The 24,304-nt window shown below is 39.5% G+C and overlaps 1 protein-coding gene across 1 annotated transcript; it reads left to right on the top strand.

Moving 5' to 3' along the window:
- Positions 1-1,998: 1,998 nt before the first annotated feature.
- On the top strand, positions 1,999-12,715 carry crispld1b (cysteine-rich secretory protein LCCL domain containing 1b). The gene is made up of 14 exons (XM_072364274.1): positions 1,999-2,301; positions 7,649-7,767; positions 8,652-8,784; positions 9,083-9,198; positions 9,319-9,419; positions 9,657-9,830; positions 9,916-9,976; positions 10,107-10,173; positions 10,262-10,392; positions 10,515-10,558; positions 10,663-10,735; positions 11,885-11,954; positions 12,366-12,499; positions 12,657-12,715. Exons 1-14 carry the CDS (start codon positions 2,035-2,037, stop codon positions 12,706-12,708), a joined length of 1,542 nt encoding a protein of 513 aa, XP_072220375.1. The 5' UTR covers positions 1,999-2,034; the 3' UTR covers positions 12,709-12,715.
- Positions 12,716-24,304: the final 11,589 nt, after the last annotated feature.

Genomic DNA, 24,304 nt, shown 5'->3' with positions numbered 1-24,304 from the left:
TATAGTCATATAGGTCATTCTGTTGCACATGGCAGGACATTAGAAAAACATGGGAGGAAAATGACAATCACGTCTTTTCTGATAACATATTACAAGAGACACTGACATTTAGCTTTTGTCTGGATACATTGTCAGATCTGCATTTACTTTGGCATTGCATGGAATAATATGTGAGAACAATTTACTGTACTTACTGATGTGAAAGCTAGAGTTACAGATCACTTTTGTGACGTTCATAGATGCAAAGTGCCATCCACACATGTGTGATACCTAAATGTCTTTGCAGCATATATGATCTAATGTGGTATTGTTTCATTTCCACTCCTGTGTGCTCAGACTATTTTCATGGCTTACCCCAGCTCCTTTATTTGGATATCTAGTACATATATCCTCCATTTCCCCTCTGTTCCTTATAGCGACAGTTTAAAAGAAATCTCTTTCTGTGCTGATGGACAGAGCAGAGCATATCAGAGTAGATGCGGCAAAGAGTGGTGGGAGAAAAGAACACACAGACAGATACCACAGACTTTGACAAATGTGCTTGACTGTGTGTTAAGGCAGATGAATCAGTGCTTTGTGGTTTTGTTTAAGGGAAAATACCGGCCACCCTGCCGGCTGCTGCAGCAGTTCTCACACACTGTAATGAAAAATTTCATGTGAAGCCCTCAAGCCCACACCTCAAAGATGTTCAAGAGTGGGATTTTTGATGCATTTACGCCAAGAATGCTCAAATGCACAGTTTTTGTGGAAGCAAACATAGGTTACTGTTAGCTGTGGAGAATTTAGCTTTCAACGATGCCTCGAGGCCTCTTAGACATGTTCTAAGGCTGCAGCCTATTTTCATCTGCCAGTAAAAATGTTCACCTTGTCTTTCAGTCAAAAAGAAAGTCATTTGCAAAATGTGCAATATTTGTAACCAACGTGGGCTGCTTTCACAACATCCACAAGTTTACCTTCACGTCACTTCTTCTGCAATCACTTGCCTCCTCAAATAGATCAACCCTGGATTTCCAACAGGTCTATGCCGGCCTGTGTGTGAGTGTGTGTGTGTGTGCGTGTGTTAGGATTAGGTGAGGGGGAGCAAGCGGGTTTATAGAGGCGTGGTCCGCTGCGCCGCGCGTAGCTAAGCGCAAATTTGGCATATAAGCGCAAAATGAGCAGCAGTGCCGTGCAGCCTGCGGTACACTGAGCGACCTGAGGAATTCAACAGGTACCTAGGCATTCGCGAGCTCTTTGTCCTCCAGCGTGGATGTACAGCCTGAAACAGCCCCAGCTGCCTGAGCTCATCTTGTGTGATGGATGAATTTAAATGTGCTCACCTTTGGCGCACTGTCATACTGCTGTAATATCTGGACGGTTGAACATCTGGAATAATTACACCACGGACACATTTCGATCCCTGTTGGAGAATTGAACTAGAAGGTAAACTAGACTTTGTTGTTTGTATATGTGGTAAGCTTCTTTTGGAAATGTGTGGAAATATTCACTTGTAATAATAACTATTAACTCTTTTTTTTGTCATTTAGTATCGAAATATGTTAGTATAGCTGCGTCTAGTTTCCACACCACAAATGTCAGTGTACATAAAGTACAGTAAGCATGCGCAATGCGTTTTTGTGTTCTAACATGATGTGTGAAAGCTCGGTTTACACTGGTCCTACTGTGTGTAGTGATGCAGTGACCTGTAGATGCACTCAGTCTGATGAAAGCTGTGGTAGACTCACTGTTTGAAGTGAAGTCCCCTATAATTAAAGGATTATTGGACGACAATTAGAAATAATAAATGCTGATTGAAATGATTATCCATTATAATTAGCTGATTATAATGATATAAAGGCTAACATTTACTGTGAACTTTTTTTGATGGAGAAAATTTCCTAAAATTTTGCATTTAAGATTTATTCTCATTTATAACAAGAAGTCTTAAGAAAAAATATTTCAAAAGAGAGAAAGGAACAGAAATTCACACTCAAGCCATTTTATTTAAACTGTTTTGCAGACAAAAGGCATCCCTCATAGCATCAGTCATCGATCATGAAGAGGACTTTTCCTTTCCCTTGGTGGGTTAGAGCGGCAGGCTTGTTCCTGTCCTTGACCCGGACCATCCTGGCCATGACCCTTACAAACTCCACCCAACTCGAGTCCATCCTGGACAAGTTCAGGGACCAAAATGAGGAGTGGTGGAAGGCGAGATCGAGAGGGAAGAGAGCCATCAGCGAGGGAGACATGCATCTAATCCTGGACCTGCACAACAAGCTGCGGGGTCAGGTGTACCCTCCTGCCTCCAACATGGAGTTCATGGTTAGTGCAGAAGACACGGCTGACTGTCAGCCTGCCAAGTTTAGTTGCAACTTCTTAGCATGCTGAAGTGGTGTCCATGAGGCTTGAGGAAAAGATCGTAAAACTGAAGGAGTTTTTACTCCAGGCTTTCTCAAACCAAAACCTCTCTCTGCTTTGTCAGAGGCTGCAACTATTGCAGTCATTGACATGTCTGACTGAGTCAGGAGAATCTAAAAAGCAACAACAACAACTGATTTAGTTGCATTAGTTTATGGGGTTAGGAGTCAGAAAAAGCCAAGTTCTTGCTTTGCACATTGAATACAAACTTCCATAAGCACATTGCATTCTGTGGCTGCCCTCAAGGCCTCAACACCTATTTCCTGTTCTGGAAATGATGGCTGACATGTTGTTTCATGTGTTATTGCTCACCTATGCTCAAATGGAGATGACAGGGGAGACACTGATTACTGATTCAACACAAAAACTGTGATATTACATATCCATATAGTTTTGTTATGTTTTTGTTTTCACTTAATATTCCAATAAATCAACTTGAACAGATGTAGAAAGGATCTTGTGGCCAACTGATGCACTGATAGACTGACCACCATCTTTCTCAGCCTATTGTATTTGATTTTTAATTTAAAGCATGTCTAAGCCTTAGCTAAATATACGTAGTTTTAGTTTTTAGTCATATTTCCGGAGATGCTAATTGTTTCCTCTTCTGATCACTACAGAAAACTTTAAAATAGTCATAATCCAAACTGGATATTGGAATCCTTAAAGTTAGTCAAATTGCTCAAAGCACAAGCTTACAGTGAAATGGAAACTGATTAAACTGGAACCTGCTGTCACCAGGCGAGAAGCAGGATACACCATGAAGTGGTTGCCAGCCCATCACAGAGACAAGCAACCATGTACACTTACAGTCATACCTGTGACTGTGGAAGGAAGCCAGGGTAAGCAGGAAAAACATACTTACCTGGGAGAATATAATAATTCCACACAAACAGGCCCATTGAGATTCAAACTGGGAACCATCTTGCTGTGAGGCGACAGTGCTAATCACAACTCCACCATACCGTCTGCCTATGTAATTGACCATGGAAATATTTTGAAAAGGAATTTAGTTAATAATATCCTGACCCATGGGAATGGTTTATTGACTTTTTTCAATGAGAGTATAGGCCAGTGTCTGGCGGTCAACACTACCATCTTTGGCACTTAAACTTTTGTGACTGTGTCTTTCTTATATACATTTTATGCATTTCAGCCAACCAAGTGCTTACCAGCAGGAAATTAACTACAGTCTAGAATCAAAGACTAGTACTAATTGTCATAAATCTGTGTGAATCACAGATGCTGCTTTAGATGTAAATGCTTGATAGATTTAACGCATGGTCAGTGTACAACTTCTTTGATGTAACACACACATTGTTCTGTGTCTGTGTTCATATCAACTATGGTGAGACACAGGGTGCGTCCCTGTCATCCAGCCTCACTCATTTAACACTGACATTTTTCTCAGAGGAAAAAGCACATCCTCGACTCTGCCAGGGCAAGAGCACACTGGGAAAGGGGAGAGAGAAAAGACGTTCTGCGAGCTTCAGCCCCTATCTGGTTAGCTCTGACTCCTGTCTCATGCTTGCCCGCCCTTGCTGACCCTGGCCCTGATCCAACTTTCACCCCCGCAGTGTTGTCCTGCCCTCTACCTCAACCACTCTGCCCAACCGGCCACCTCCTCCCACCCCGCTTCCCCTTACTCTATCGTGACATTTTTTTTCTCACTGCCTTGCTAATTTGCTTGCTTGATCTTCACCCTCCATTGCTTTCACTCTAACCCTGGTCTCCGCTCACTCAAACCAGGCCACTGTTGTCTTTTATTTGATCCTCCACACATCTCATTTTGGGTGCCACAGTGGTGAATCTATTTCAAACATGTCAAGCCTCATCGTTTGAAGTGTCAGGCACAGTGGTGCAAATGTATGTTATGTGCACAAATCCAATGTTTCTTCAGAGAGGGATACCATTACCGATGATAATGATGTGGTAAGACAGGGGACTGATGAGGGCCAAGAATCTGGTTTCCAGAATGCAGGATTTCCAGGATGCACTGTTGCTGCAGCTTGAATCCATACTTTCATGAAAAAGCTGTTCAGCAAATGTATTTTGCTGTCAGTCATGGTTTCTTATTGACTTCTAACTTTAGGACTCATCTTCAGTCTATTACTCTGAGAATGTGCATCTTTTATTTAGCTTTATGAGAGAGGCGGTCCTGACAGATATCCGGAGGCAGGTCAACATTTTGGAGACTTAATTCTCTTTGGAATGCAGAAAGGGATTGGTCACTGCTACCCTGACCTCTCTACAAAGGCTTGTGGGCAGTCCATCTTCCCCTCCACTGGATAACTGAGAGGTGAAGAATAACATGAACGTGGAAAAACTAATGAGCTTGCAGAGGTAATTAGAGTCTGCTGTAGATTGTGTGCAGTGAAAGCTCTGTGCTTAACTTCACTTTCATGATCACACATAGTCTCTCAAGGGCTTTCCTGGTGGACTGTATTGCCTGGTTCAATGAACTTTGAATAAATTACCTTCTTTAAATACGTACTTTAAATAATGAGTTGTTATATGGACAAAAAAAAAGGTTTCTGCCTTTTTTGGATGCCACACTCCAAGGAAATGAAAGGTGATCCAAGTAGTTCTGAAAACGTAAAAAGCAATGCTTGAGATAAGTTCAATTCTTACATATTTTCTCACCTCACCTCTGTTTAGCTGGTTAGTTAGTTAGCCAGAGTTTTGTGAAGTTACACAATTAATCAGACATAGCCACCCTCTCCAAATTTCAACATTAGAGAGACAAAGTGGGAGGGGATTTTTTTATGCAACACATCAACGTGCGGTTCTTTCAGGTACCTTCAAAATGGTCATCTCCATGGGATCAAGATGCCATTGTGCATTTCACATGGTCTTACTGAAATATGAAAGAGTTTCCCTGAAGAAGACGCTGTGTAAATGTGAAATGTGAAATATGTTTCTCTAAAACTTTTATATGCCTTTTAGCATTGATGGTATCTTTGTGTATTTGAAATTTATCAGTTCCATAGGCACTAGTGTACCCCCATACCATCAGAGGTGCAGGCTTTTGAACTAAGCGCTGACAACCAGCTGGATCGTCCCCAACAGCTGTGTTTTGCAAAGACAATTACAAATTTAGCTTATTCCGACCACAGAACTGCCTGGATGGTTAGCACTGCCACTACCCAGCAAATATGGTTTGATTCTCGGCTGGGGCCTTTCTTTATAGAGTTTGCATATTCTCTCCATGTATGCGTGAGTTCTCTCGAGGTACTCAGGCTTCCTCTAACCATCCAAAAACGGGCTTGCTCAGTTACTTAATGATTCTAAATTGACCCTAGGACTACATTTGAGAGTGTGCATGGTTGTTTGTCTCTGTTTGACCCTGTGATGGGCTGGCAACCTGTCTAGAGTGCACACTGCCTCTCTCCTAGTGGCAGTTGGGATAGGCTGCAGCCCCCCATGATAAAACTGGAATAGAAAATGGATGACCACAGAACAGTTTTCCATTATGCCTCAGTCCATTTTATATAAACTTTAGCCGACTGAGGACAGCAATATTTCTAGATTATGTTCTGTGTTGCATGACAGCGCTTTAACCTGCGTTTGTGGATGATATAGTGAACCGTGTTTACAGACAACAATACAATGGTGCTCAAGATCCCAAATAGATTTTCAACTGTGGTCCTTGTGCACAATCTAGATTCACCAAATATTTTAACATTTTTGTGTCTTGCAGATGATTAAATATTCATAGTCTTCACTAACATCCCAACTTGTTTGGAATTGGGATAGTACATTAGCTCTTTGAATGTTACACTGCCTGTTTACTCATTAATGACCCATGTGTGGATTGTAGATATGGAAAAAGTGAAGCTACTCCTGTGACCATAGCTGCTTATAATATCAGGCAGGAGGAAACCAAACTGTGAGATTTCTTTTTTAAATGATGGAGATTAATAATATTTCAGATCACATACAAGCTGGCCTCCAATATCAAAATACTGATGTCTGAACATTCCTGAAGTGACTTTATGTGAGCCCTGGATCAATACTCATACCGAGTGGACGGAGCTGAAGGAAACTATCAAAAAGAGCTGTTGCCGTGTGCTCAAGAGGAACAGGATGAAGGAATAGCAATGAGGTGTAGGTTAACATAAATGTTCAATTCTATCGAACAGCTATTCCAGGAAGTACAGCATCACATGGCGGGGGGGAATTGTGTTTGTTGGTATATTGGCCACCGCAGGATTGTAGTTGACTCAATATATCAGTTTTCCAATCAGACCTGAACAGAGAGCAGTACCACAGTGAATGGGCTACTATGTGCTAGCTCTATACAGAACATATGGAAAGTATTATGGTGGTCCATACTTAAGCATTATGCTTTTAGTCTTGACGTGTGTTACTGTAATGCATCTAAACAGTATGCCAACAGCAGAGCACACTGTAACAATTCTTCGCTCTCCCCCACAGAGTCAACAGTACATTAGTTTTTCCGAAGCATTTAAATTGCCCAGCCGGGTTCATACGCACTGCCGTTTCACTTTGTTCAAAACAAGATGTGTGTGAATTGTTCTCAGGTATTTTGGCTTCACTTCAGCTGATTTTGCTCTTTGAGAAAAGATCGCATCAAACCCCAAAACAGAGGAGTTTTGTGTAAGCAGTTTTTTTTTTTTTCTTCGATCAGATTTTTTTACGAGACCAGAAGTTACTGGAAACAAGCTATGACACAACCACACCGAATAGTAGCACAAAGCTGCAAGTTGATGCGGTGGTGTCTCATGTATGTGTCTGCGTGTAAGAGAGTGAATGTGTGTGTTTAAAAGGAGAGGCCTAGTTCTGACTATACCATGTCAAATTTGAAAGAGGCTTGCGTACAACCACTGCAGTTAAGAGCAGGTTCATCTTTCAAGTGTGCATAGTAACTATGATATTGGCTTCGGTGGAATTTTTGTTTTTTTGTGAGTGTGATGAGATACCTGAACAAGTTGTTATGAGCAGCAGTTAAAGCCACAACTATGATAAGTGGCCACTTGGGCAATTTAAATCAGGTGAATGATCCAGAGTGGAGTTGAAGGGTTGCAAACTTTGTTGAAGACAAAGCTCCTCTGAACTTCCAGTGTCTGAGATTAACCTTTTGCTCAGAGAAAACTAATGCTGCCTGACGGCCCATTATACTGGCTGATCGCGAACCGTAACCCAAGTTCAACTTTAAAGCAATGAAAATTTTACCCATGAACCTGTGTGCGACTCTCGGTGTTCATACGTGTGTGTGTGTTCTCTTCAGGTATGGGATTATGAGCTAGAGAGGAGCGCAGAGCACTGGGCTCATGCCTGCCGATGGGAGCACGGACCAAGCCACATGTTGACACAAATAGGCCAAAACCTTGGAGCGCATTGGGGCAGGTGTGTATAAACAAGAATTTAAATGATGCTTTAAGTGAAGGTGTTGCATTTATTTTTGGGATAATAAGGCATTAATGCAATCTTATTTCAACACCATTAGAAAAAGTAGTGACCTTAATGGAATTTAACATGAATTTAGAGTCCAAATCAACTACATTCCATCTAATGGTGCTATTATCATCAGAGTTTATTACAAGCCAAGCACATATTTAAAACCAACACCATTTACCTCCCTGATGCGTGACAGTTCAAACTCAACAATAAACTGACTACTGTGTTCCAGTTACCTGAACCAGTGAGGTATTACACAGACAGAAACAACAAAGTGGGAATTATATAATTTCTGCTTCAAATTTCTGACCAATTACACGAAAGATGTTAAACACCACATGAGAAAAAAGTTCTGCCCCAGATGATGTGTCAAGAACAAGCTGCGAGAACTCACAAAATAGGGATGGAAGCCCTGGAGGAGAGAACAAATTTCTCAGTTCCTGCGGACTATGTACACGCCTTTAGGACTTATTCTACTGCCATCCCTCCAAACTCCTCATGCATACTTTTTCTGTTTAATCAGACATCCTGAAGCGTTTTGTTGGAAACATTGAGGTTATCATAACCATAGTCTCCAGGAACATAGATTGAAAACTTTTTATCCTGGTAAATGGGTTGAGTGTACACCTTTACACAGTATACATAGAAGTTTACTTTCCATTGAAACTCTCACTGTCGCAATGTGTTGCTCACTGAAACTTCCACTGAGGTGTTTGTAGTTAATTCTAACAAATTTAACAATCATTGATAGGACACTGTTGTCTATTTTCTGCTATGTATTTTCGGTAACATACAGTACAGGATATTGAAAAGCACCTTTTCTGTCACTAAAGGGACAGACCCCCTACCTTCCACGTTCAGGCCTGGTATGATGAGGTGAAGTATTACAGCTATCCATACTCCCAGGAGTGTAACCCACACTGTCCATTTAGATGTTCAGGACCTGTTTGCACTCACTACACTCAGGTAAGAATTGTGACAAGTCATTCTTGGTGATTAGAGCTCTAAAGCACTAAAAGATTAGTTTACTACAAGTTTAGAGATTAACAATGGAGACGGACAGATGTAGATGACTGTTCACGCGATTATAACTGACATTAGCTTATGCAGAATAACTTACTGAATAATGATCATGTAAAACCCTGCTGTACCACAGACAGTCCAATCTGATGCACTGGTTCCATTTGAAATTCCACTACTGTACATATTTCACTTAATATTAAAGTGATCTGTTTTAATGTTTACCTGTTTTTGTTTGTTAAAGTTGGTGTGGGCAACGAGTAATCGTATAGGTTGTGCCATCAATGTATGTTACAACATGAATGTGTGGGGAATGATCTGGGCCAAAGCTGTCTATCTGGTCTGCAACTACTCTCCACCGTAAGTTTTCAACAGAGGCACCCTGTTATGCACTGCTTTAAACTCCAAGACAGAGGGGTAAAGACAATTTTGGCCGTGTGGAATTGTGACTAAATTTGGGTTGTGATGTTCTTTTTTCAGGGGAAACTGGTGGGGTCATGCTCCGTACAAATATGGAACTCCTTGTTCTGCCTGTCCAGCCAGCTATGCTGGTGGATGCAGGGACAACCTATGTTATAAGGGTAAGTTAGGGAAAGACTTTCTCGAAGGACTTAAATTCCTTGAACTGTTTGTTCCTGCCAGAATGTTTTTTTCTTCATTTACATTCTTCATTACATTTACAATGTTTTACTTTGCAAATATGCCATAATTTGACAATTTGATAACTGTTGAATTCAGGAAATAATTAAATCAATGTTTTAAAATGTTTGTGGATCGAGTATCATATTACAATGGCATAATCCAGTATTTTCTTTTAGAAGGTGGTGTTGACAGGCGACCAGCACCTGAGATTGAGGAGACCAACTACATTGAACCTGAACCAGAGCCTGTGAGGGACAGAGGGACAGAGCCCCAACCAAGGGCCCAGACACCAAACCCATCAGCCAATGACAACCTTGAGAGAAACCAAGTTGCCAGCACACAGCAAATGTGTAAGGATGCTCCCATAATATATATCTCTGAATGACAAACGTTTAACTGAATTAAATGTATTTTATTTGCTTGTTGTTACTTAAGGTCAACAGGTCGACTGTGAGACCAAGCTGAGGGATCAGTGCAAGGGAACAACTTGTAATAGGTAGATGAGGATTGAAAGTATGACCAATCTCAGACAAGCATAAACTATTCTTATAATTTTTCTGTATGTGCTTATATTGAAGATATCAGCACAATAATGCTGCTCACTGCACTGTGGTCTCTGTCCTCAGATACGAGTGTCCACCTGGGTGCCTTGACAGGCCTGGAAAAGTAGTTGGGACTGCATACTATGACATGGTAAATGATCACTTATTGCAGTTACCAAAGCATTCAATGCATTTATTAGTATGCTCTATGAAAAAACTGTCTTTGACTAATCCTCCAGCAATCCACTGTTTGTGGAGCTGGACTACACTCTGGAGTTATTGACAATGATGGAGGGTGGCTGGATGTGACCCGACTTGGCAGAAAACAGCAGTTTACCAAGTCTTATAAGAATGGGATCCAATCCATTGGGTAGGAATCAAACATCTTATCAGACATTTTGATTTTTAAAAGATTTTGTGGTATTTTCTCACTAAGATGCACTGCTACTCCACCGTTACCATAAATGTATGTTGTTTGGTTTCACATTACAGGAAAAACAGAAGTGCAAATTCTTTCAAAGTAGAATCAGTCCCAGGTAAGAAGTATATTTCAAACTCACATTTCACTTTGTAAGGTTGCCTGTGTAAAGAAATGCTGCAGGATCATTGCTTGCTGTAATTTTTCTACTTTGTCTCCCAGTCAAGGCAGTAACATGTGATACCACAGTGGCGCTTTTTTGTCCTTTCAAGAAACCTGTTCGACACTGTCCCAGGTAACATGATGTTGTTATAACTGCTGGACTACAACCTACTGCAGCATTCAGCCTCTGTAACTTCAAGTCCCTCAATAGGGGGGAATTTTTATTTTCACCATCCATCTTTGAATTTTTCACTTCAGAATGGTGTGTCCGTTTCCTCTATCGTTGTCTGTTGTATGTTTATGAAACATGAACTTTACCTCTTGTTCGGAAAAATGAAGCCAGTGCAAAAGTACCTTAAATTTGCTTTCACTCCACTGGCCGACACAGTGTGACTCCTCTGGTGGCAAAAATAAGTCAAATCTTATGGAAACCTAATAGAAAGCGATACTTTTTCTCAATTTATTTATTGTCTCAGTAAACATTTTCCAAATGGTCTTAATAATTTCTTTTCTGTTTCGGTATGTGTAGCATCCATCCAATCTAAGCCAAGTCCATATTTTGCATATACTTTCCAGCTAAAAAAGACAAACAAGGTGCAACGTGTAACTGTACTTCCAAAACCGAGTGACAGCATGGTGGCTACATCTATCTGAGGATAGACTATTAATCATCAATCTTCAATCAACCAACCAATTGCTCCATCCAACACAATATCAGCATATAAATCTACTCTCCCACTATCTCCATCAAAATAAACAAATCTCTGTGTGAGCCCAGCAAATCTACAGCCACAAACAAGATTTTTTGTCATGTTGAAGAGGCAAAAAAGACATCAAAAGCCCCAAAAAATGTCAAGCAACCTTAAGGCTAAAGGGTGTGGTGTGGAGCTAGAAACAAAGTCGTGAACTGCGGTATCTTAGACCTCAGGTACCCTGGGGTGGTTTAAGGTGCGTAACACAGTCAACGTAGTTTTAAGGTTCACAAGCTTCTCCAGTTTTGCTTTAAGTATGTTTAAACTGATTTAGCATTCAAAGTATATACCAGGATTCCACATTGCGCTGAAGTTTAAATGTCGTCCGTCACTTGTAAGTTTCTTTGGACAAGAGCATTTAAAGAGAAAAGCAGAGGAGAAGTAGAAACCCAACTGGGAACGGAAATACACCTTTTAAAAGCCAGATTAATTAACCACTGGCTCCAATATCACCCAATTAGACAAGTTTTACATGCAAGAAAAAAAGAAAATATTCCGTGACATTGTCTAATCTTCCAACTTTTTTTCAGGTTGTATTGTCCCAGGAACTGTTTGCATAACAGTCAAGCACGGGTCATTGGGACAAAATACTACTCAGATGTAAGTGTTTGTCTTTTATTGAGTGGATAGCCGTGTTTTACTTGTTATAGTGGATATAACAGATTTAAAATTTGTAGAGAAGAGCAAGGGTTTCAGATCAATTCCTTATGACAAGTCTGCATTCAACATACTAGTACACAAATATTGTACATGTGCAATGGTTTCCTTGCAGCGTGGTTCTTTTTCTGAAAGCATCATGTCAGTTAACAATTGCCAACAATTAGAATTATCACTTATATTTCCAATATACTTCTTGGCAAAAAGCTGTATTTTGTGTTTATCAATGAATGGATATGAATTTTTCACATGAATTGTTGGCATGTACCTTTTATTCTGTACAAAATACAGAACAATAGTGTGTTCAGGGCTTTCATGCAATGATGTTTTTGCTCTCTGGTCTCTTCTATTCAGAAATCCGGTATCTGCAGAGCAGCCATTCATGCAGGTGTAATCCCAAGTGAGTCAGGTGGTTACCTTGACGTGATGCCAGTGGACAAGAGACGGCAGTACAGTGGCAGTTTTCAGAATGGCATCACTTCAGAAAGGTAATATTTCCCCGGTTCCTGATAATTGGCAACAAATATGTAGAATTTTACACAGAATTTAAACTGATATTAAAATGGGACAGTATGAATGCTTACTCATGTAACACATTGTAACATCCAACTTGTCATTTTTCCTCTCCTGCTCATCCTCATTCAGCCTACTGAACCCCACAGGAGGAAAAGCCTTCAGAGTTTTCGCAGTTATCTGAGAAAAAATAATAAAATACACACTCAAGGGACAAAGTTCCATCAATCATGGCCACTTCACATCCAACAAGCCCACCCATTGTGAAGTTAGAACCTATGATTACGATAATTCCTGCAGTAAATAAATCCTCTTCCCTGACTCTGACACCAAGTGTTTAACATGCTTTTACTCAAGGCTTTGCCTCTATCTTTGGTCATCAATGAATCACTGTCCGGTAAGAGCACAGCAAAGCTTATTTGATGAAGTGTGGTCTCATGCGTCTGTTGCCATAAACTTCCAGAGCTGACCATACAGTATGCCTGCCACACAAACTTTTGGCAGAAATGATATCATGACATCATGCTTTTTAACAGTCAAACATTAAATGTACACCACCAAATTCAGCATGACTCCAACCCGTAATTTTGGGACTTATAGGTCAAATCAAAGCTTTTTGCAGTGTAATCAAATGTGTTACACTTTATTTCTAGGTAGAAAAAGGAAGTATAGTTTCTTTACTGGCACCAATGTCATAGCATGCATTAAAAAAACGGTCTATGGTTCTGTGTAATCAGACCATTAGTATGAAAAATATTGGAAAATCTAAGAATGCTAACAAATCAAACTATGTGTCCACTGGGCGAAATTGGATCAAATAAGAAATGTGTTTCTTTTTTCAATGACAGATCATAATATTCCAACAGAACTATTTTTTTGAATCTCCATTATGGAAGTCATCTCATGTTCAAGTATACAATATACAGAGCCCTAAAGAGCTTGTTTATTTCAATTTGTTGTCATGATATTCATTCTTGCATCGCATCAACATTTATGAAAATGGCAGAATTATCAGGCAGTTAAAATGCACATTGTATATTTTTGTGAATAGAAATGTTGTAAATAATGCCAGAAACTTGCTTGCTGTTATTGCCTTTTATTTTTGTTTACATGTTCACATGTCTAACACATTTTGCCAACAGTTAAAATAAAACAAATAAACAACAAACAGTAGATGGCATAAGTACTTCTGCATGCAAAACCATATCTTTGCCGTTCGTGCTATTATGTCTATAAAGGCTCAAATCAACCGAAATGTCAGTATATTCATGTTTGTAAATATTGCGTGACAAATAAATGTAATATTTTTTATTGTTTGCTGCATTTTTATCAGCTTTTGTTTATACATTTATGTAAATGGACCCTGGCTGGCCAGGTATGTGCATGGCAGAATCACAATAAAATAAAATAAAATAAATCTCATAAAACAAATTCAAATATTTCTTTCTTTTTGTCATTATTTTACGGATTCTCAGCTACAAAAATCGATGGCCAATATGTTTTTTGCTGAGGATTAAAGTCTGATAACATGCGTGACTGGAATGATTCAACAACAGCCTTTACAGTGGCTAAATCCTGTTAAACACAAGTTAAAGCTTTCGCTCTGCTCTTTAGTTCACTTCATTTTCAGTGTCTTCACACATGGGCAAACTATTCTAACATCTGTCTCTAAATCATACACCATTGAACCAACAAAACTTCAACATTTTGAATCCAGCTGCAGATGAGACTTTCAATTGAACTTTTCAGAAAACTGGGTGTTTCCAGGAACTGAGGGGAGTGCAGAGGAAGAGAAAGCATCCTGTTTAAGGGTCGAGAAGGAGATCTTATCGAGCACCCGCCTTTTAAGGTTACAAAAAAGAAAAAAAAAATACAACTTGTCAGTATTGAAATTCCCAATTAAAACCTGTAAAAACTGTTTTTATTCTAGATTCACAACTCGGTAAAAAAAATGCAGTAATTACCAGGTCTAATATGGAAAAGCAATCTGAACTGTGCTCTGCACTACGGGTTTCATCTTTCACTTCGCTTCCTGCAACATTCTTAATCATCTCCCTTTTTAGAGGGAACAATGTTTGATCTCAGCTCTGTGAGTGAGGGGATCTAAAAGCACTCATATCCCCTCGCTGTGCTTCTGGCCACATATACAAAGACCAACTTTGTGTTTCGTTGATCTGACTCCCTTATCTTCCCGGGATGAATTTCCTGTCTTTCCTCCAGACTGGCACAGATGTGCTGAGGCTCCAGTTCTGCTCCGCCACCTCCTAAAAACACACAAATAGCTGCATACACACAAAAAGAAGTGCACACATGTCCATCACGGTGCACATTCAGAAAAGGAAAGCACACAAAAATCTGTTGCGGCTACTTTGCAAACTTTGCAGTGCAGCCAGCATACAATAGATATTAATAAGGAGATCAAGCTGAAATAGCAAAAACACAGCCTGAAATGACCAGTCTAACTGTCACATGAGCCTGCTTGAAGTGGACATGACCTCTCTCTGAATGTATATCATATTGCATAAAGAAACTTAGATGAAATGTTCAAACTGGGTTCGGGCCAGGTTTCCTGGAGAAAAGAGGCAAGCATCGCAGCGCTGTTAAAATTCACAGGACCCTGCTGCAGAGGTGGCCATTGGCACATGACCCTTGTGAACTGCTCTGCCCATTTACACAGCCTGTCAGTCAAAAAAACATCCATCCAATCAGTAAGCTATCGTGCCTATAAAACAGAAGCTTAGTCGGCAGTCACAGTCCATCACAGCCTAAATTTAGGCTTTTCAGGCACTCAAACAGGCTGTTAGTCAAGCAAAAGGTTTTACATGAGATTCAAGGATTCTGGATACAGAAAGTCAATACAGAATGCATTAAGGCACAGAGTTGCACTAAAGCTCTCAGAATCCATAAAAGGTATTCACATAAAAAAATATACTTTTATTCACCTCTGATGTATCTGTGTGGAGCCAGAAACTTGGCCATCTAAAACCCAATTTACCTCCAATACAGCACCAGATGTGCGTTACAAGATATGCTTATTTGTAATTTGAGTAAACACAGAGAAAACTGTGAACCTTGTTGTTCTGAATGATATATTTAGTCTTTTAGGGTAGGTTTGAAATCAGAGCTCCATGATGCTGGAGACTGGTGAGTAAAAGCCGAGCTAATCTCGAACACCAAAATTTTGTGGATATAACTTTGTCGTTTATTTTGTAAAAAAAAAAAAAAATCAAAGTTGAAGCACTGCAAATCCTGGAGTAGCTATGCCACGGCTCAGAGGATCAGATTATGCTTTATGGATTGAGGAAGTCTTTTTCCACAGATTTTACAGACACTTAAAAGTGTAACACACCATATGTGATTTACCCATTGTGGATTCACTTTGTGAGGAGCCAACACTGTAATCTGGAGAATAGAGTTGAGGCTCACCTCCAACACTGGCCTTATTTTTTCTTTTCCAGTAAAGACAGCTGAGATTAACGCATAAAGCACCACCACAGTTTATCACAGTCGGATTGAATTTTCTTTCCCTCTTTACGTGCTCACACAGGATAAGACCTCAGGTACAGACCTTAGGACATACCTTCCACTTAAGTATAGTTGTAGAATTTAATAATGTTTGTAATGTCATCTACAAATGAAAGATGACAGAAATATACTAAATCTGTGGTTCGCATTTGTGACTTCACATAGGTTTGGCTAGCTTTGCTCCGTTTTCTCTATGAGTGTGGTTCATTTGACCGGATCTGAAATCTGTTCCACAGTGTCCTCAGCAAACGGACCCCTTGCGTCACAGAGCAGAGAATAATGCTCATTTTAATCAATTTTCATTCATTTCACATAATTGGAGATTGTTTCTATCATTTGCGTTTGGCTGAGTGGTTAAAAAAAAACATTTTTCATGAGATAACAAGCCAAGAATGCATATTTCTATTTTTGCTTTCCTCAGACTTTAAAAGTAAGAACTGTATTTGCATAGCACATTTGAAAAAAGACCATTTGAACTTGCATATGTTGAATGATTAATAAAATTCCTCATCAAAGCCAAAGTAATTGAAAGGCATTCTGCCAAACCAAAATAAGACACCCTACAGTGGGTCTATTTTCCTAACTTCCATCTCATGACTCTTTAAATAATGTTAGTTACAGGCCCGGAACACAAAATCCGTAAGATTTTACTGTAAGGGGAACATATGAGTCTTTTCATAGCAAATGAATAAATAGTGCTGCCTGGTATTTGTGTAGGTCTAACAACACACCCCAGTGCTGCCACTTTTAGCGATAAAGCCTTTCTGATTGTGTGTGTTGGTCAGTAAAATACAGAAACGTCAAAGGGGACATAGCAATTATGGGGGTTTTTGTGATATGGTTGAAATTTGAACACATCTGGTCATGTCTGAAACACACCAGCATGCGTGTGTTAACGTGAGTGTGTTTATTATGCATACACCTCCGTGTATAAATGTGTAACGTGTGCGTGTGTAGAAATGAAGCACTTTCTAAATATGACTCGTGCAATCACTCTCATGCTTTACGGCCGGCTGGGCTGGGCGGTTAACTCCTGGGCGGACACACACCATGCATGTGGGCCGACAATCACTGTGGGACAGGATGAGAAGCGGTGTGTGTGAGTGTGTGGTTCGACTACCTCCTCTTAACCCTCCACCACTCATAGATTTAGACAACGTTATTATTTTAACATAGTTAGCAGCTGTGTTTTGGTGGCGAAACATGGCAATCATCTCCCAAGCGTGGGCTTTTCTGATGGTTGAGGTGTATTTATAACTGCGGGCTGTTTCACTCCACTTTCTCATGACAGAAAACAGATCTGGAAGCTTCTCAGAGTCATACTTGGTTAGAATTTGTGTCAGTCTATTTGCTCTGATAGTCATTTGATGCGACTCATTCTGCCTGCGCTTGTTTTAGACAATACAGACAATAAAAACATGAACAACAACATTTCATTTACGTATATTTGGAAGAAAAGGTGAAAGGAACTGTAAAACCTGCAAAAAGGTTTATACGATTGCTCCAGGTATAATGGTACTAGTGGACAAAGCTATGTGTTTTTTCTATTCTATTTTAGGTCTTTATGAATAAATATTATTTAAGTGGAAGTATAACTTTTAAAACCCTGCTTTTTTCCTCACAAAGCATAACACTTTGGCATGTTTAGGCATGAGTGAAAAAAATAAAAGCATTTCGTTAGATGGAAAAAAATGTGCAGATGTCTCGGATGACACCCCACAGAATTTTTTAAGTAATGTACTTAAGAAGGAGGTTTCTTTTCTGCCTAAACCAAGGTTGTGCTTTCTGCAGAGGTGTCGACCACAAATCGAGATTCATGACTTAGCAAGGTATTTGGAGACAAATTTAGGGTTTTCAGTGTCTCCAGGTTGGTTCTCTTTTATCCAGGCTAAATCTCCATCAGGCTTAGGCTGAACAGATCCCACTACAGAGCAGTCAGGGTTTCAGATTAAATCATCTACAAAACCGTGCCAGCCTTTCTCTGGTTCTTATCCTGATGATATCCAGACAGCAGACTCAGACTCACACAACATTTAAATGTTGTCTGACATTGCTTCTATATTCAAAGCCTTTGATTGATGTAGAGTAAACTTAGGGATGTCAGGTTAGAAGGCAGTTACTGCATTTAAATGCTGATCATATGCTAACATCTTAAATGTCAAAATGTAATCATAATACAATGATGTCTTTTCAGCAATTACATACTTTTGACAAGAGTTCAGTGAAGAGAACTCTACACATCACTTTATGTGAGCACGCACAGAGACCGAGGAGGAAAGCCTGGATTAAAATAGAAAGCTCATAACTGTCACAGTGCTTGTTTTAGCTCAGTGGAGGTTCAGGTTATGTCGAGCCAGCTGACACAAAGACAGCCTGGCTGTGTTAAACTTCCCTTGTAGTACACCCGTCGGGTACAACAAAGCGAAACAAAGGAGGGCAATTTACAGCCTGTTGGTATACATAAACATAAAAGAATAAAAATCAGCACAGACCAAATGCAATTCAAACTTCAATATAGTCATGTTGTGTTTGTGAAAGGTTCTGTATTAAGGTAAGTTTCTGTTTTCCTGCAAAAACAATTTCATATTTTTCTACTAGATATATTGAATTTGGTGTTTGATAAACTTAGCTTTGCCAACTTACCTACTTGAGTTTAACAAATACCTAAAAATACCTGGAATGTTCTCATTTTTGAACTAACGGGACGTGCCAGATGGTTACTTCAACATTCTGCCCACTCTGCTAGTTGGTGGGTGATGAGATCTGACACACACATTGACGAGAACTAGCTTTCACTCAGTAGAACTGTTTCTAATAGTATTAAACACGTCTCTTGGGCCATGTGCACTAATGAATCACTCTTCAAAGCAGTTTTTTTACTTTTCCCTTTCTCGACTGCCTCAGCTGCCTTTGGCCTTAAAACAACCCTCCTGCACAGATGTCTCTCCGTTCATCCACCTGGTTGTGATACCAGACTCAGTTTTATTCATGCCTCACCTTTTAATTCATACATGCTGCACTTTTTTCAGCTCATTTATCCTTTTCCACCCACATCCTCTGCCTCCACAGTTTTTGTGACTTATGGAGTGGCACATTACGTCTGTCTTATATCAAAATGCTGACACAAAGAAGAGCACTGACTTGATTTCACCCCTTAGAGATTGTACTGCAAGATTTATTTTCCTGCTTGTTAAAAGCGTTTTAGGGATTATTAATTCTGGCTTCACCAGTGCTCCATACCTCCCACCTACCAAACACACTCACACACGCATTCAGATCCCAAACTCAAATTATGGGCTTGGCATCCCTCTCCCCGTTTTATTGGTAACCCACACGCAGACCTTCAGTGCCAGAAAAGTGTGGCAGAGGGTCACTATTACCCACAAGGCCATAGGATTCACAGACTTACTTCTTACCCCCTGGTCCTTTGCTGTTGGTCCCTACTAAAAAACAAAATTTTCCACTTGAACCAAAAATAGCTGTCTGACTGCTGGCCATAGTTGCCTGGTGCCCACCTGACGGTTACGGTGGCCTGAGTACACACATGGGATCTTAGCAGTTAGAAAATTCATTAATTTGTTTATTTCTTTTTTTGACAGTGATGAAAGAACCTTCGTGGGTCTGCATGAGAAAGACTGGGATGAAGTGGGATAAAAAAAAGTGAAAATTCTATTGGGTTCTGGGGGTTTGCTGCATATAGCATGAGGGGGCATGAGTGGGCAAAAGAAAAAACAAAAAAGAAGGAAGAAGACAGTGTTTGCTCTGTGTGATCCTCTGTACCAGTATAGAATATAATAAATATACCTGAGTTTATCATTCGATGAAAAGCTGACATGAAGAAATTATAAATTTTAAGGATTATTTGGATTATTTGTTGGAGTCTGTAAGAGTATTATTTGCTTATTCAACATAAGCATGTCCTCATGAAAAGGTTTGATTAAGGAGCCACTGGATTTAATTAAGAAAATCTTACAAATTTACAAAGTTTTCCCTCATAGGAACAACATGTGTCTTTCCCATCAGGTTTTTAACATTTTAAATGTATAGTTACAGTAAGAGTTTGAAGCCATTCAAACTTGGCCCCTGGTCTCCTTCTCTTCAGAGTCAGGTCAAATTCCTTGTTCCTTGAAATCACATTTTTGACCTTGAGATCATTCTAAACAACAAGGATTCTCTGTTTACTGTGTAAGCTGCCCTCTGTGGAAACCTTAACCCGAGTTACCCTCTAAAAAACTCTTAAACTGTCTTATGAGACATAATAACAATTGTTTCTGGAGGAAGTGAGAAACAGACTACTATCAGTCACAGTATAAAGTGATACATCAAATAGGAAATAAAACATGATTTACTACAATTTCACAGCAGCTCAATTCTAAAACACACACATCCCCACCTCCACACTACCTCGTGCGGAGTTGCTGCTGTGGCAGACTTTATGTGAAAGTCCATTCAACACAGCATGCTGCATTACTTGCTGTGGAGAAATATACCAACATACATTTCTAGTGGTTTCTAAGAGATCAGATGGATTACTCTGATATGAATCTGTAAACTATATAAATAATTTGCTTAGTATGGCATGCTTTCAAGTTTTGTGTGTGAATCTGTTCCAACATGTCAACTAAATGTCTCTCCAGGCTGTCCATCACTTAACTTAACTTCCGCCCATTGAACACACCGTTTACTGTCAAATAGAAAGTTTCATTAAAAAATTAACATAGCTTAACCAAACTATTGGTCACTAAGCAGATCAAAGTAATTTAGCATGCAAAAAAGTAGTAAGAGATTTAATTTAATTGAAGTATAGAGGCAGGACTTATTTAAGCCAACGTGATACTTAAGTACTTTTCAAATGTCGTGCCTGGGAAAACAGTCCACAATTTTAAAGTAGTGTTTCTCAATCTAAGATTGAATGTGATTATTTTTTTGAAAAGAAAGTTTCAAAGACCAAGGCCAGAAAACAACAGATTGAATGATGAAGTGCTTCAAGTCCTCAGGCAGCTCTGCAGTGAAAGAAAAATCAGCTATTCTTCAACTTGGGCCCAATTTTCTTTTGTATTCAGGTGTGAAATATTGATAGACACAAAAATCTTTACAGTCAGACAATGACTCATGACTGGCAGCAGCTTCAGTTTAATAACAGGGCTGTTTGTAACTGAACGGCTCAATTATTATGACTGACATCAAAGAAAGGATGCCAATGGAGATAGAGCTTGTTTCGTGTATGTTCGCCTTCTTCTCCTTCAAAGATGATCACAAAAGGAGAACTCACTCACACCTGACTATTACAACAACTGTGGCCTCAGACAAAGTGGACACTCATTTATGCCAATGTACCAGGTCTTAAATCTCCTGTTGATTTTCAATTATCTTTATGAGGCATTCAAATTTCACGTCCATCACTATTCATTTGAGACATGAGTGTGAATATGGAAGAGGTGAAGATCATAAACAACCACATGACTCGCTAAAAAGATTCAATTGTCCTCCAAGTGTGGACTTCTCAACACACAATCTCAGCAACATTCTTGTTCATCTCCAAGCAGATTGCAAAGTTTTACTTGGTGTACTTTGATATCAGTTAATTTCAGAAATAATTCAATCCAGTTCTTGGACTAACTGTGCGTCCCAGCCCTGATAAATAAGAGTCCTGTTAGCCTTGATATTGCGTTTTGAGGTCTGGCATAACAGCCCTCTGAGTTGAAATATATCCCTCGCGTCGTGGCACAAGAGGTTGTCCAAACCCTCCAGTATGTTTGCGCAGCTACCTGGTTTTGGAATGGAGGAGTCAGTAAACAGGTAAAATGCTACAAATAGAACCTATAGCCACTTAAGAATATACTCTTGAGGGAGGGCAGCCTGTGCCCGGGCCTGCGTCAGCACTGACCTTTTTACTGTTTGCTAAAGGGATTTGATTTCACCTCTACCTCTCTCACTTTCACTTTTTTTCCCCTTCACACTAAAGCCACCTGAGGAAGATAAAATGGCAACTTTGTCAAAGAGTTAGACGTTGTGGTAGTTCAGTCATGGGCCAGGTGATATAACACGAATGACATAAAGAAATATTTGGGATTCTTAAGCAAAGAAGCCGGAGGCTTTAGATCTCACTAAATGCATTTCACGTGAAAGAATACACACTTGTGAGTAATATATATGCATTTCGGAGAAAAACTTGATATGGGTCAAAGGTCAAAGCCAGCACAAAACCCAAACTGGGTGCCTTGTTAAAAGAAAGTTCCACATTACTGATTAATGCTCATTATCCCTCCTGCTGTGAACCACTGCTAAAGTCCTATTTGAAGTCTTCCTCTCACCGGCTGCCCATAGACTATAAATATCTTTCCCTATGACTTAGACATATACCTAATATATATTTAGTTTCTTCTGTTCATTGTTAATGGAAGAAAGGTTAGCTTTCCATGAATCTACAGCAGCCTCTGGTGGCAATAGATGGACAGACCATAGAGGCCAGGCATTTTCAGTTGTCGCTCTTAACGTCAGTAAGATCTATGACAACATAAAGCAATCACAAGGTCAAATGGGCATCAAAGGGTCAAAACAAGCATTCCTTTTCCTTTGCACATTGTCAATGCTTTACAAATCACTTACAAAACAAAGCCGAGAAAACAGTCGATTAATTTATGGATAGGAAGAGGGAGGATTATCTGCCATCAAACCAGCCTGCATAGCAACTCATTCATTATCACTTACATCTGCTATTGCCATTATACCAATCAGCTCTGGTACATGATGTCTGTATTTTATGGTGCATTATATTTGAAATACAGCTGATGACATAGATACTTACTCCTTCATTCAAAATATTAGGGTTAAAATCTGAACAGCCTGTATGTTAAAGATGCATGACAAATTTGGTCTGCTATGTAGCAGTTCTACAAGATTATTCTGTTGCGTTTAGTTTTGTTTTTAGAAAATCAGACTTGATCAGCAGATATATGTGCTCGCTTTAAATCATGTCTTCATTTTATTTTAACATGAAAGAGGCTAAAGCTAAATTAAAGGTAAACGTTGGGTACTCGGAGGGATTAGGATTAGCATTCAAACCTTACACATACACAGAGAAAGTCATCCCAGTGTGTGAGGTCTTAGAGACACTCGGAACATCAATCAGAGTAAACATGCAGGAATGTGACACATTGAAGCCATGCTGTGTGTGAAATGGCAAATGTCCCCTCAATATAATCCAAATGACAATGCAGGGTATTGTTGTTCCTTTTTAAAAAAAAATAAAAAAAAATAAAAAACACTACGGTAATGCCTCACAAAATGATCATGTTACATTTTGATGGTCGGATTTAATTCAGCATTTACTGCAGGACATTGTTTAGAAAGAGCAAAGCTAGAGTAAAGGCAAACTACAGCAAGCTAAGAAACAAGAGCATAAACTGAGCCGTGTGGGTTTGGTTTGGTGAAGGCATGGACCAAATCCTGTGTGTGCATTTACATCAACAGAAACCTTCAGTGTGCTAAAGCCATATAAGTTATTTCAAATAAAAGTAAGACTCAGTTAGTCAAATGAATTATGAAAAGCTAGCTGGGCAAGGAAGATAAGTTAGCAACCCTGTGCTGCCAGCTATTAACTAATAGAACCCCCTTTTTAGTGCTTTCTGGCACCAGTAGCATGTATGATATACAGTACAGGCCATGACAAGAAAGAATTGTTGTGTCATTGTGTAAATTTAGATTCATGGTGTTACATTAAAGTGTTGAGTAAAAGGTTGTGTTTGAAATACATTAAATAAACTTGCACAGCCTTATTGCACTTCGACTATATGGATCCAAACCGAGCACTTTCTGGTTAAAACTGCTTTAAATGATAGTACATTTTTTATGTTAGAAACAATCATGATAACAATGGAGCCTGACTCTTTCTTTTCTTTTTTGTCCTTTGCTCATCAAGTCAAAAAAAAAGAATACAGAAAAACTGTAAACTGAGGTGCCAGTAAAATAATCCTTCCCATAAACAGAAAACAATTCATGTTTACTTGTGTCCATTGTTTTTCAGAGCTCTCTCCTTATCCCCTCCTTTCCCCCTGTGACTGTCCATTGTAATCTATGCTGGTGCTCAGAATACAGAGGAAAGTTAAGTGTTCAAGGCTTCCAAGGTGTTTCCTTTGCTGCTACAATGTGTGTGCGCATGAGAACGTATGGTGTCATATTTATGATGAACACCAGCACTTTAATGTTACCCAGAATGCACTGTGGGAAAGGTAACGCCCATTTTGTTTACCTGG

The sequence above is a fragment of the Leuresthes tenuis genome, unplaced genomic scaffold, assembly GCF_036924035.1.
Source record: "Leuresthes tenuis unplaced genomic scaffold, fLeuTen1.0.hap1 SCAF_14, whole genome shotgun sequence".
Taxonomy (NCBI): domain Eukaryota; kingdom Metazoa; phylum Chordata; class Actinopteri; order Atheriniformes; family Atherinopsidae; genus Leuresthes; species Leuresthes tenuis.
This window is presented reverse-complemented; position numbering and strand designations above follow the sequence as displayed.